At 43.5% G+C, this 12,713-nt stretch overlaps 1 protein-coding gene and 1 long non-coding RNA gene across 4 annotated transcripts in view; both read right to left on the bottom strand.

The window, feature by feature from the left end:
- The window catches only part of npr1a (natriuretic peptide receptor 1a), a 42,275-nt gene that overhangs the window by 14,121 nt on the left and 15,441 nt on the right, over nt 1-12,713 (bottom strand). For all 3 annotated transcript variants that reach the window (XM_044172059.1, XM_044172057.1, XM_044172058.1), the window contains exons 6-13: nt 7,745-7,839; nt 6,314-6,449; nt 5,954-6,038; nt 4,085-4,205; nt 3,920-3,994; nt 3,705-3,782; nt 3,050-3,154; nt 1-15 (exon numbers count right to left, since the gene is read on the bottom strand). The exon at nt 1-15 is cut by the window's left edge and continues 57 nt beyond it. In XM_044172059.1, coding sequence (XP_044027994.1) covers nt 1-15; nt 3,050-3,154; nt 3,705-3,782; nt 3,920-3,994; nt 4,085-4,205; nt 5,954-6,038; nt 6,314-6,449; nt 7,745-7,839 — 710 coding nt within the window. The remainder of the gene's footprint in view (nt 16-3,049; nt 3,155-3,704; nt 3,783-3,919; nt 3,995-4,084; nt 4,206-5,953; nt 6,039-6,313; nt 6,450-7,744; nt 7,840-12,713) is intronic.
- LOC122864646 lies at nt 9,413-11,253 on the bottom strand. Its single transcript, XR_006375254.1, has 2 exons — nt 10,650-11,253; nt 9,413-10,525 (listed from the first exon to the last, which is right to left on the bottom strand). It is a non-coding gene; the product is annotated as an uncharacterized LOC122864646 (long non-coding RNA).

Raw genomic sequence — 12,713 nt, 5'->3', positions numbered from 1 at the left:
GCTCTCCATCAGATCCTGGAAGACACACACACACACACACACACACACACACACACACACACAGTCTGTCAGTACGGTTTCAGTATGATGCAGCTACGTGTGCGTGTGCAGGTGTGTGCAGGTGTGCAGGTGTGTGTGGGTGGATACATGCATCTTTGCTTCTGTGTGATTAAATGTGATGATTCTCAGTCTGTCAGTTTGTCAGCAGGAGAGTAACAAGAGGAATCCGACTGAACTAAAGAAAGACTCCAGCTGTTTCCTCTGAACAACAACAGGACTGTCTGATCCCTGTGGATGAAATATAGCATTTGTTTTTGCATCTTAAATGGATATTGTCTTCACTGGTGTCTGTTCCTGTTTTAATCTGAATGAGACTTAAAAAGGTAAATAAAAGAGAATGAAGAGAAATAAAATGAGGAGGTGCAGTGGAGATTTTAGAGAAACTGAGCTCATGCAGCTTTCACTGTAAATCCTGTTTTTAGACCCGCCTTCTAAAATATTATGAATATGCCTATATTATTGGTAAGTTAGTCTGTTACAGTTATTTACCTATTTATTTTAATTAGAATTATTCAACTGTCTTTTAAATGTCTTTGTAAAGCACTTTGGTCAACACTTGAGGTTAAATGTTTTCCATAATTAAATTGACTTTACTTTTACTACCACCAACTTATAAGGATAAATTTGGTGAAAAATGTCCACCTGGAGTCGTAAACATCAGGAAACATCAGGCTATATTTTTACTATTTGATCATTTAATCAATCATTTCAAGGCCATATTTTGTAAATGTTCCAGAAAAAATGAATAAACAAAGTGTAAAAGCTTCTTCAGTTGTTCTGTTTAGGTTTTGATATTTGAATCTGCAGTGAAATCGTTGGAATCCACAATAACTGAACACAGCTGCTGTTTTCTGAAAGAGGAAAATACAAACATTTCATCTTCCACTGATTGAGTGTTGGTGGAAATAACAGAGTCAGACACAACCACAGAAAATAAGAGTCTGTAGTGGAAAGTAACTAAGTACATTTATTCAAGTGCTGTATTTGAGTACAATTTTGAGTAACTTGGGTATTTCCATTTTGCGCTATACTTTCTACTTCTGCTCCACCACATCTCAGAGAAATATTGTACTTTTTACTTCACTACATTTATCTGACAGCTTTAGTTACTTTGCAGACAGATTCTGATGTAACATTACTTGTAGTGGAGTATATTTACATTAATGTATTCCTTCTCTACTTTAGTGCATCGGATCATTGTCACTAAAAGGTTTCAGGTGATAAAACAGAGTAAAACACCCCCCCCGGTAATAACTACAGCCACAGTGACCTCCTGTTACTCTGTGAACTGGCTGCTCCTCCTGTAGTTTAAATCCCATCCTGAGCGACATCCTCGTATTTTAAAGTGGATCTCTGAGTTTTTTCCTTCTGCTGCATTTTATCAGCTCGGTGTGAAATCTGACTTTTGTGTGAAAATGGAGGAAGTCAAAAATGTTTCTGCTAATCTGGTAGATGCTAACATGCTAACAACCAACATATCGGCCTGTTTTGGGAACCAATATGATGACAGAAAACATTAAAGCCATCAGGAGGGCGAGACCCCGACAAAGCTCATCAGATGTGTTGCAGTAATGTCAGCTACAGGTCGGTGCTGCTGTTCTCTCTGGAGACATTTTTTAGCCTTTAGTTTAATTGTCCATTAACAGCAGCTGAAGCAGCAGTCAGCAGCTCCTGTCTGCAGTGGACCCGTGGATGTACAGACAGCTGTCTCTGGATCACTGTGAGACTGAAGGAAACATGAGGACTCTCATGGACATCAGAGAGTATGATCTCCTCTGGATGTGTAAGTCACACTGATTGATTCAATATGTGTTTTATGTCTGTGAGTTATGACTCTGAGAAGGAGTGTGATTTCTGACTCAAATTCACCTCCTGCAGTATCTTTGCCTCCCCTTCGGGTCTCCGGCGCCCCCTGAGGAGGCTTTAGTCTTTGTCCTGCTGAATGTACATGTCTATTACAGAACAGATCCTGTACTTTCACCAGGGTTAAAATGTCGTCCTGAACTATTAGTTACCAACGAGCACAGTGAAGATTCCCACCTCCACCTGTAACGTTCATCCTGTCTGGGCTTTAGTTGAGTATCTCCTTCTAGTCTCCTGACAGTTGTACATCCACACTGGACGGTTGTGATAAAGTCTTCCTCCTCTCAGTGCACAAAATAACTCAAACCGCCCGAGATGCTCTTTGTTAAACTGACACTTTGAGACCCAGCGGTCATCTGGCAGCAAGCCAAACCCCACACAGCCCACATCAACTTACAGCGGGCTGACGTGTTCTCCTGTTGCTAGGTTACAGTGTCGGGAGGTTGCTAGGTTACAGTGCAGACAAGTAACTATAACTGAGAGGTGGAGAGATTATCTGATGTATGAAAGAATGTGAGGGGACTGCTGGAAACATACATGGAGCTGATAGTAGCTACATAATGATTAATACAGGGAGTACAGTGGTACAAATGACAGAGGGGTACAACAAGGTGATGGAAGGGTAGTTTGGGGTATAGAGAGGATTAATAGAGGGGTATAGAGAGCTGAAAGAGGGGCATAAAGAGCTGATAGAGGGATACAAAGGGCTAAAAGAGGGCATAAAGTGAAATAAAGGGTTAATAGAGGAGTATAGAGGGTTATAAAGGGTTGATACAGGGGTATAAATGGGTACAAAGGGCTGAAAGAGGGGTATAGAAGGGAATAAAGGGTTGATACAGGGGTATATAGGGTTATAAAGGGTTGATACAGGGGTATAAAGGGGTACAAAGGGCTGAAAGAGGGGTATAGAAGGGAATAAAGGGTTGATACAGGGGTATGAAGGGATGAGAGAAGGTTATAGATGCGTATAAAGCTTTGATAGAGGGGTATAAAGGGTTGATAGAGGGGTATAGATAGTAGATGGAGGGGTATAGAGGGGTGTAGAGGGTTGATAGGGGGTTGATAGGCGGGTTGATAGAGGGTTATACCGGGTTCATAGACGGGTAAAGAGTTGGGTATATTGTACCTGCAGGCTGCCTCTGGGACAATATTCTGTGATGATGCACATGTTTGGCGGGTCGATGCAGGCGCCAATGAAGCGGGTCAGGTGCTCATTCTGAATGTCTCGCATCTGAAAGAGCACAGAGGCTGCTGGTTTAAATCCCACCAAAACCATCAGCATCCTACAAGTAAGGCACTGTACCCTAAATTAGATACTCAGTCAACCTAGGAAAGTAGGTCTGTCCGTTGAGAGGTCAGTCAGTTTGTAGGTAGGCCAGCAGGTAGGAAGATGGGTAATTCAGTAGATGGGTAGGTAGGAAAGTTCCTTGTAGGTAGGTGGTCGGGCAGTTGGTCGCTAGGTAGGTTCAAATTCCACCAAGACCATCATCATTCTTAGGTAGGTTGGTTGGTAGGTCAGAAGTTAGGTAGTCAGATTGATCAGTTGGAAGGTAGGTAGTCAGGATGGTAGGTCTGTTTGTCGGTAGGTAGGTCAATTGGTAGTTTGGCTAGTCGGTCAGTCTGTTGATAAGTACGTAGATACATTGGTAGGTTAAAATACAATTAAGACCGTCAAAATCCTACAAGCAAGGCACTGAACCCCCCCAAACAAGATACTCAGCAATCAAACTAAGTAGGTAGGTCCATTGGTAGGTCAGTTGGTAGGTATATAGAGTTCTTACATGTTTTAGTTCAAACAGAACCTTCCTAGTCAGTTCGATACGTTTCTTGTTGATATACTTGATGGCTGCCAGGTTTCCCTGCAGGAGACAAAATCAGCAAGATTACCACATGTATTCGTGCATTCCCCATTACAGTGGTGTTAGCGGTCTGATCAGACTGTTAGCTGTCAGAAGAGTGTGTTAGGTGTTTTAGGTGGTGTACGGTGGTGTCAGACCTTGTAGTATCCGGTTTTGGTGTAGATCTGGAGGTTTCCCTCCATGGTCATCAGAGAGCCACAGTTGGATCCTTTCTGCAGAGAATCAAGATGAACTTGTTCTAATTGGTCCAGTCAGTAGTTAGTGGAAACCATTTTAAATGTGTGTTTATGAGTGAGTGTTACCAGAGACATGGTGAGTCTGCTGCAGGCTCTCCTCAGGACTTTATCCAAGTTGCTCATCTGGACATCGTCCCAGGAAACTCTCCACAGCTGAGCCGCCAGCTCGCTCTCCAGCTTCAACTTCCTGTTCAACAGACAGGAAGAAAGGTGTGTGTCCGTGTGTGTGGATAGTGACTGTGTTTGTGTTTCTAGAGTCGATATGATGTTGTTTCATCACCAAATTAAACACTTCTTCTGAAACAAACTTTACTGACAAATGAAGGTCTAGCTAACATTTGTTTTTTATTACCAGCGGGTGGGGCTTCAGTGCTTTGCTCAAGGGCACTGAAGTGGTGGTAATGAAGGAGGGGCAAGCACCATTCGTTCACTTTTCCTACCCAGATTTAATCTGCCGATCCAGGGATCCAACCTGTGACTTTCCAGTCATGTTTTAATGATGGAAACATCATTAATCAAAATCAGTTCTGGGACATGTGGAACAACTTCAACACAAAGTAACCACAAGCACTACCCATCCAAAATGGTGGCATCTGGAGAGCACATTTTGAAAATCTGTACAAAGACATACCAATAAAATCTAATTAATCCAGATCAATGTATTATAAAAGAAAAACTCCAAACATTAGAAGAAACAATTAAAGACAACCGAAACCCCCTTGATTTCCCGATTACTTGGGAAGAATTGACCACTTAAGCCCGACTGTATTTAATGTGCATATAGATGAACTTGCTGTACAGTTGGATCAGTGTGCTGCTGCTGGCCTCTCCCTCCTCGATAGAGAGGTGAAGTCTCTCTTTTACGCTGATGACCTTGTTCTACTGTCTCCTACTGAACAAGAACTGCAGCAACAGCTGGACACAATAGGAAAGTGCTGTCAGAACTGGGCCCTGGCAGGAAATATGAAGAAAACTAATGTCATGATGTTTTAAAAACGCCCCAGATGCCAGGAGAACAAACACCAGTTTACCAATAATCATATCATCGAACACAGCAGGAGTTATACCGACCTGGGTTTAACCATAGCAGCATCAGGGAGTTTCAACATGGCCGTGAACGCACTAAAAGAAAAAGCTCGAAGAGCTCTAAATGTTATAATTTCCAAATTCCAATTAAAATTTGGCTTAAAATATGTGATAGTGTCATCCGGCCCACTGCGCTGTCTGGTGGTGAGTCTGGGGTCCACTCACCAGAGCTTTACCCGCCGGGACAAACGTCCAGCAGAGTCTCTACATGCAGGACTCTGCAGATACATTTCACACAGAAAAACACCAACAGATGCGTGTGGAGCAGAATCAGGCAGAGACCCGCTGAAACTCAACATTCAGCCCCCGAGACCTCCTCCATCCCAAAGCCCTCCAGACCCAGGAGCTGAGCCCAGAACAGAGTCCCCTATGTCAGCTGGTGCTGAGACTCACTGCCCCCCTCAGACACTCGGACCAGTCTCACAGCAGCACTGCTTTCCAAACACCAGTCAGAGGAAACCAAATCAATATTTCTTCTTCTTATCATTATTACTATTTTTTCTTACTTATCTGTATATATTCTAATAGCAGATTTTTTCTGTTTATGTTTTTATTTCACACATGCTTTGGCAATGTTAACATCTGTTTCCCATGATGCCAATGAAGCCCAACTGAATTGAATGTTGTTCAATTGTTGTCCGAAATGTTGTTTATGACATAGTATGTTGTCTTGGTTAATGTCAAGTTGTCATAACAAAGACATCCCAAACAATGTCAACTTTGCATTAAAAATGACTGAATGACAACAGTCATAAACAGTCATAAAGTCCTCACTTTGGGTCGCACCTTCAAAGGGCTGTCACTGAGGCTCCTCACGAGTATAGAAGTACAAACGTGTGAGTGTCTCACCTGTAGATGAAGACAGTCACGGTAACAATGATGACAAAGACGAAGCAGATCACTATAGCAACCATCTGATGCATCGTAACTGTGCCTGGAGAGGAGGGGAAGGAGGGAAGGACATTTGAGGACCTTGTTTGTAAAGCAAAGACATTTTAAAAACTGAGGACATTTTTTAAACAAAAGTTTGAAAAGGGAGGACATTTTCAGAAAGCGATGACATTTGATCCTCACTTCTTCAAAGGGCTGTCGGAGGGTTCAGACTTGGTTTGGGGGGGTTATGTCACTGAGGGTCCTCACAACGACAAAGTACAAACATGGCTAGGTGTGTGTGTGTGTGTGTGTGTGTGTGTGTGTGTGTGTTCGTACGTGCGAGGCAGGCTGGTTTGTCATTCTTGAAGCCACACTCTGGGACGTCCGGAGGTGGAGAACCACCTGGCCACAGGAAGCTCCTCCCACTCTGCATGACCAGCTGTTTCACACTGCTGTTATACACACACACCACCTGTACACACACAAACACACACATGTTAACTTATGACATTTGTGGGGACATTACATAGACTTACATTCATTTCCTAGAGACTACTTGCCTACCCCTTACCCAAACATTTAGCTTTTTCCAAATTGGGGACACGGCTTTTGCCCCCAATTGGACAAGCCGTCCCCAATTAACTGGTCGCATCTGAAATGTGTCCCTGAAGGTAACTCAAGTCATGCCCACACATACACACACACCACCTGTACACACACACAGTAACACCTGTCTAATTTCCATGAATCTCAGTGGTTTACTTTCACGTCTGTCTTCCTGTTTGTGCTTTCAGCTTTATGTTTTTGTTGACTGATCGCTCCACTAATCAGAAGGTCGGCGGTTCGATCCCGGCTTCCCCCAGCCCACATGTCGAAGTGTCCTTGGGCAAGACACTGAACCCCAAATTGCTCCTGTGAGTGTGTGAATGAGTTAGTTTAATGAATATGAAAAGTAACATGTAGTTAAAGTGCTTTGAGTGGTTGGAAGACTAGAAAAGCGCTATACAAGTACAGTCCATTTACCATATTTGGTGTCAGTTGGTTTTAATTATTGTAGGGAGGAATAAAAGACTTATTTTATTTATTAAAACACTCGAGGCTCAGCTCCCAGCGAGTGTCCCCAGCACATCAAAAAATGGCATTGCAAGATTAAAGACCCAATTCTGTTATTTTTCATGTTTCAGATCATTAATTATAAATCCCGTTTACTTCTTCCATCAGAATTCAGATGAATTTCCTTCCTTTCAGGCAGCCGTTGGCTGTCATGTGACACAGAGACTGTTTGGAAGACTTGAGACACAAAACTGAGACTCAGATGAAAATGATTTGATTGACCAGATCCGAAGGTCAAAAAAACATAGACGCTGTGAAAAAGATGATGTTACTCTGTGTCTCAGATCTCAGATGTCTGCGCGTCCTTGAACATATCATCAGGTAGAATTTTTATTTTGCTTCTTAAAACTGTTGGTTTTTGAAAACAGACAGGGACGACGATGACAGTAAGAAATTGATGAGTTATGAGCTTTTCACCTGCTGGTTTTGTTACAAAGGTTGTAACCGTATATTCGGTCTGTTCTCACCTGAGACATCAAATGTTGCATTCAGAGGATCCGGTTGTTTCGACTGTCAAAAATATCTGACAGTGTTTTGAAAATATTCGAGGATAAAACATCTAGGCTGTGAACGCAGAGAGCGATCTGCAGCTTGAGAGAAATGTAATCGGTGATGACGTCATGGTGATGACATCATGAGTCAGAGGTGTTTTACCTGAAACTCTCCAGACTCGACGTCCGTCATGTCCCACACAGCAAAGTCCACCTGTCTGTCCCCAAACTCGTCCATCTCCACCAAACCCATCACTCCTACAGACAGACAGACAGACATCAAGTTCATATATACACAAACTCTTTTCTTTCGTAACAGTGTTTTAATTTTATATTTTCTTATTTAAAGAGGCCATATTATGCTGTTGGGGTTTTCCCTTTCCTTTAGTGTGTTATATATTATATATTTTTGGTGCAGTTATTCTCTGCAGTTAAACACTGCTCCTGAACTGCCTGAAATGCCTCGTTTGTAGTGCAGCCTTTTCTTCCGTTACTTATCTATGTCACAATGTAACACAGCACTACCTCCAGCTGACCGTCCCGCCCACTGAAACCTAGTGAATCTACCTCACTGTCTGCCGTTGTTATATGAAGATCAAGACCCATTGCATTAGGTTTATTTGTGATGGAAATGTGATGGAAATGTCCCTACAACAACTAGAAAACTAGAATGTGTGCGTGCATTTCACTCCAGACTACTGGGCCAGGCGGTAATGGTACAAGCTCAACAACGGATCGATACCGGCTGTCCGTGACCCGACTTCAAACTTGGAAGGTATAAGTTTTGCCATGTTTTATGTTGTTTTACTGTTTAATTTGTAGGTTAACCTGTTGAAAACAGGGTTAGCATGTTGCGCGGCTAATGTCTATTGTACTCATAGAGGCTGGGGCGATGTTGGACTAATGTTGTAATATTGAGGGACAGTCAAGCAGGGGCGTTGTTTCAATCATTCAATCATTGAATACAACTGGCCTATATTTGGGACATATAAGGGACCTGCCTTTAATTCCTTTTGTACAAAACTCTTCATCAGCAAATTGGAAATATTATCAAATTGTTTGTCTGATGTCCGTCTGTAGAATGGACAGATGGACATTAGTGCTTTCACATCGCTGATGTTCCACGTTTGGATTAAATTAAAGGATGTTTTTTAGAACAAATGGAAATTGAGTTAAATGATATGTTCAGGTCACTTGTAGACTGACATGAATTTGTGTTATCCAGAAATATTAAGAAATATTAAGAGACGGAGTAGATTTGAGTATAAAGAGTCTGCAGCCATGCTAGCAGCTCTGTGAGCTAAATGCTAACTTCAGCATGCTAACATGCTCACAGTGACAATGCTGCCATGTTGATGTTTAGCAGGTATAATGTTTACCATGTTCAGCATCTTAGTTTAGTGTGTTAGCATGCTAACATTAGCTAGTTAGCAGTAAGCACAGAGTCCAGCTGAGGCTGATGGGAATGTCATCAGATCTGCAGGTGTTTGGTCATAAACCAAAGTGTTGGACACATTAACATGTTGACCTGATGATGGCGCTAGATGGAAAAGTAGCTTCTGTATTTCTGTTTTCTATCTCAGTAAACTCACTCACTTTGGGGTTTGGACAAAACAAGATGCCTGAAGATGAAACTGAGACATTTTATAGACTGAATGATTAATCAATTACAGTTTTTTTCAACAGGTATCTTTTTGGTAACAAGTATCGGCCACTACTGAAGCCACTTTTTCAAAACTCTTCGTACAGTCTACATTACCAACATGCATCTTCCAAACAGTTAATCTCACCTCCAAAACTCACTCAAACCACACAAATCAGTATTTCATTATAGAATAACAATAACACATTTTCACTTTATTGACTGTACTAAAGTAGATGTAACAAAAATGAATCAGAAATGCAGCACTTTGCTTCAATATACTTAATCTTTTTATATCTGTGCATATAGTAATTTACTTCAGAAAAATAAAAAGTTGAAACAAAAAACAAATTCCTGACATTCCAGGGCTGCAATAATAATTACAAAAAAACCACCAACAACATGTCTAATCACTCATACTGTACAGGACTGTACTCCTGCATTTGGCCACAAGTTCTCATCAACATCACATCTTATATCTTCACTGGCGATGCATCTTGGAAAGTATCTTCTGTCTAATCCAACCCTGGCAGCCTTCAGAAGTGTCTCCACAGCCCGCATTCATGGCATCCAGTAAGGACATCTGGTCATGTGGATGGTGGTCATAAACCTTCTGCCCCCACGCAAAGAAAAGCTCCTGAATGGGGTTTAGGAAGGGGGAGTATAGTACTGGCATCCTGGGATGAGTGGTGGAATTATCCCACACGACAGCGAAGGCCTCGATTGTGCAGGTCAACCAGAAAAGCAATGAGCCTCTCTGTACTGTAGGGGCCAATGAGTGGTTTGAATAACAGCAAACATCATTGGACAGCGCTGCACGCACCATGATGTTAGCGCCTCTCTGGCCTGGGACGTCCACGGTTGCTCTCTGTCCGATCACATTCCTTCCCCTGCGGCGTGTTTTTGCCAGGTTGAATCCAGCTTCATCCACAGAGATGAATGTATGTCTTTGCCTGCTTCCATCTCCATTACTCTATAAAATACAGTACTTTACGTTATGCATAGCTGTGTATGTGCCCTGTTTGGTTATTGAACAGACATTTTTCCTGGACATACTGATACCGGAGTTCTTTCACACGTTCACCGTTCCTCAGTGTACAGCTGCTTCATCCTTATTTTGTTTCTCTGGGACTCTCTGACCGTGTTCATATTCCCAAAGTGATCTTATCTGTCTGCACTCTGTCCCGAATTTCCCGCAGTTTTATTGCATTGTTACCAATTACTAAGTCAACACTGGCAATTTCCTGCGCATCTGAAACTCTTCAGCCTCTCCCTCCTGTGGGAGGCAACCTTTGGATCCTGCTGTAAAACACAAAACAACAAACAGTCAATATATTTCAAAATGTCAGTACGTGTAAAAATGTAAACATACTGTCCTGTAGTACTTCTACGGAGTTCACGTATCACTGAAGGATGCACCTCTCACCTGCTGTTTTGCTGGGAAATTGGTAGAGTTGATGGAAGTGTAAGCGCTGCAGGTTTGGTTGCCTTTGTCAAACAGAGCCCACTGCTCTTGGTCTTCCTCTCCTTCGTGTTCCACACATCCTCCCTCTCACTGCCAGTCTTCTTTCCCCACCAACCTCTTCCTCGATCCATGTTTCCATACAAAACCCCCCTGTGTCTGTTTGGTAAGGAGACTAACAACAGGACATCAGGGTTGGCTTTCAGCTGAAACTGCAATCAGCTGTGTTTGGAATGGTTATTATTCCAGGTCATTGTAAATAATCTTAGATTTTCCGTTCCGGTACGTTTACTGCAGAAATGCATCATTCTGCTTTGACTGTGCGTCTAACAGCTCTGGAAACAGCTGCTGGAGGACGAACGAAGCAACAAAAACGGTTCGGTTTGGTCCACACAGACTTCGGTCTGTGTGAGGAGTTTGGACCAGAACACGTTTGCAGTGGAAAAAACTGAAATCTAAACACAATCAACAGATTCGCTTTAATGAAAACAGACTGAAAGAGGTTTGATGTGAAGAAGCATCTCATTTCATCTCTTCATCATTAAATACTGTCAACACGTCCTGTTTCCTCTTCGCCCCTCCCCCCTCATTCCCCTCTGATCCCCCTCTGATTCCCCCTCATCCCTCCTCTCATCCTCCTCTGATCATTCCCCCTCATTCCCCTCTGATCCCCCTCATTCCCCTCATCCCTCCTCTCATTCCCCTCTGATCCCCCTCATCCCCCCTCATTCCCTCTCATCCTCCTCTGATCCCCCCTCTGATTCCCCTCCTCATCCTCCTCTCATCCCCCTCTCATCCCCTCTCATCCTCCTCTGATCCCCCCTCTCATCCCCTCTCATCCTCCTCTGTTCCCCTCTGATCCCCCCTCTCATCCCCCTCATCCCCCCTCATCCTCCTCTGTTTCCCCTCTGATCCCCCCCCCTCATTCCCCTCTCATCCCCTCCCCTCTCCACTCTGATCCTCATCCTGATCCCCCCTCATTCCCCCTCATCATTCCCCTCTGATCCCCCTCATTTCCCTCATCCCCTCTGATCCCCTCTGATCCCCTCATCCCCCCCCTCCTCCATCCTCTGTTTCCCCTCTGATCCCCCTCTCATCCCCTCTCATCCTCCCTCTGATTTCCCCTCTGATCCCCCTCATCCCCCTCACTCTCCTCCTCCTCTGTTTCTCCCTCTGATCCTCCCCTCATTCCCCTCTGATCCCCTCTGATCTCATCCCCCCCTCATCCTCCCCCTCATCCCCCCTCTGATCCCCTCATCCCTCCCCTCATCCTCCTCTGATCCCCCTCATCCCCCCATCCCTCTTCTCATCCCCCCTCATCCTCCTCTGCTTGTCTTTTCCTCCATCACTCCATCACACCTATTTACTGCCACCCTCCACCGCTCCATTGCGCCATCGCTCCATCGACCATCCCTCCACCCCCCTCTGACGCACATGCTCAGTGATTAATGACCTCTGACTGTTTCAGTGTGTGTGTGTGTGTGTGTGTGTGTGTGTGTGTGTGTGTGTGTGTGTGTGTGTGTGTGTGTGTGTGTGTGTGTGTGTGTGTGTGTGTGTGTGTGTGTGTGTGTGTGTGTGTGTGTGTGTGTGTGTGTTGGATGAAAGCAGTACAATCTAATATAAAGCAGACACCCAGCAGTCTCCTTATCAGCTCCATCAGCACAAACAGTCCTGTTGTTCTCTTCTTCTTTAGTTTTCTCTTCCCTCCATCATCTCCTCTCACTTCATTTCACTGTGTAGTACTGTGTATACTGTGTAGTACTGTGTAGTACTGTGTATACTGTGTAGTACTGTGTATACTGTGTAGTACTGTGTATACTGTGTAGTACTGTGTAGTACTGTGTATACTGTGTAGTACTGTGTATACTGTGTATACTGTGTAGTACTGTGTATACTGTGTAGTACTGTGTAGTACTGTGTATACTGTGTAGTACTGTGTAATCAGTTTACTTTGGTTAATCTCAGGTATTGTTCTGTACGGTTGTGTTGGATTTGGTTTTTGCTGACTCATCACTCCACTCTGACCTC

The sequence above is a fragment of the Siniperca chuatsi genome, linkage group LG17 (genome assembly GCF_020085105.1).
Source record: "Siniperca chuatsi isolate FFG_IHB_CAS linkage group LG17, ASM2008510v1, whole genome shotgun sequence".
Lineage (NCBI taxonomy): Eukaryota > Metazoa > Chordata > Actinopteri > Centrarchiformes > Sinipercidae > Siniperca > Siniperca chuatsi.
The sequence above is the reverse complement of the archived record's forward strand: the minus strand, read 5'-3'. Positions and strand labels throughout refer to the sequence as shown.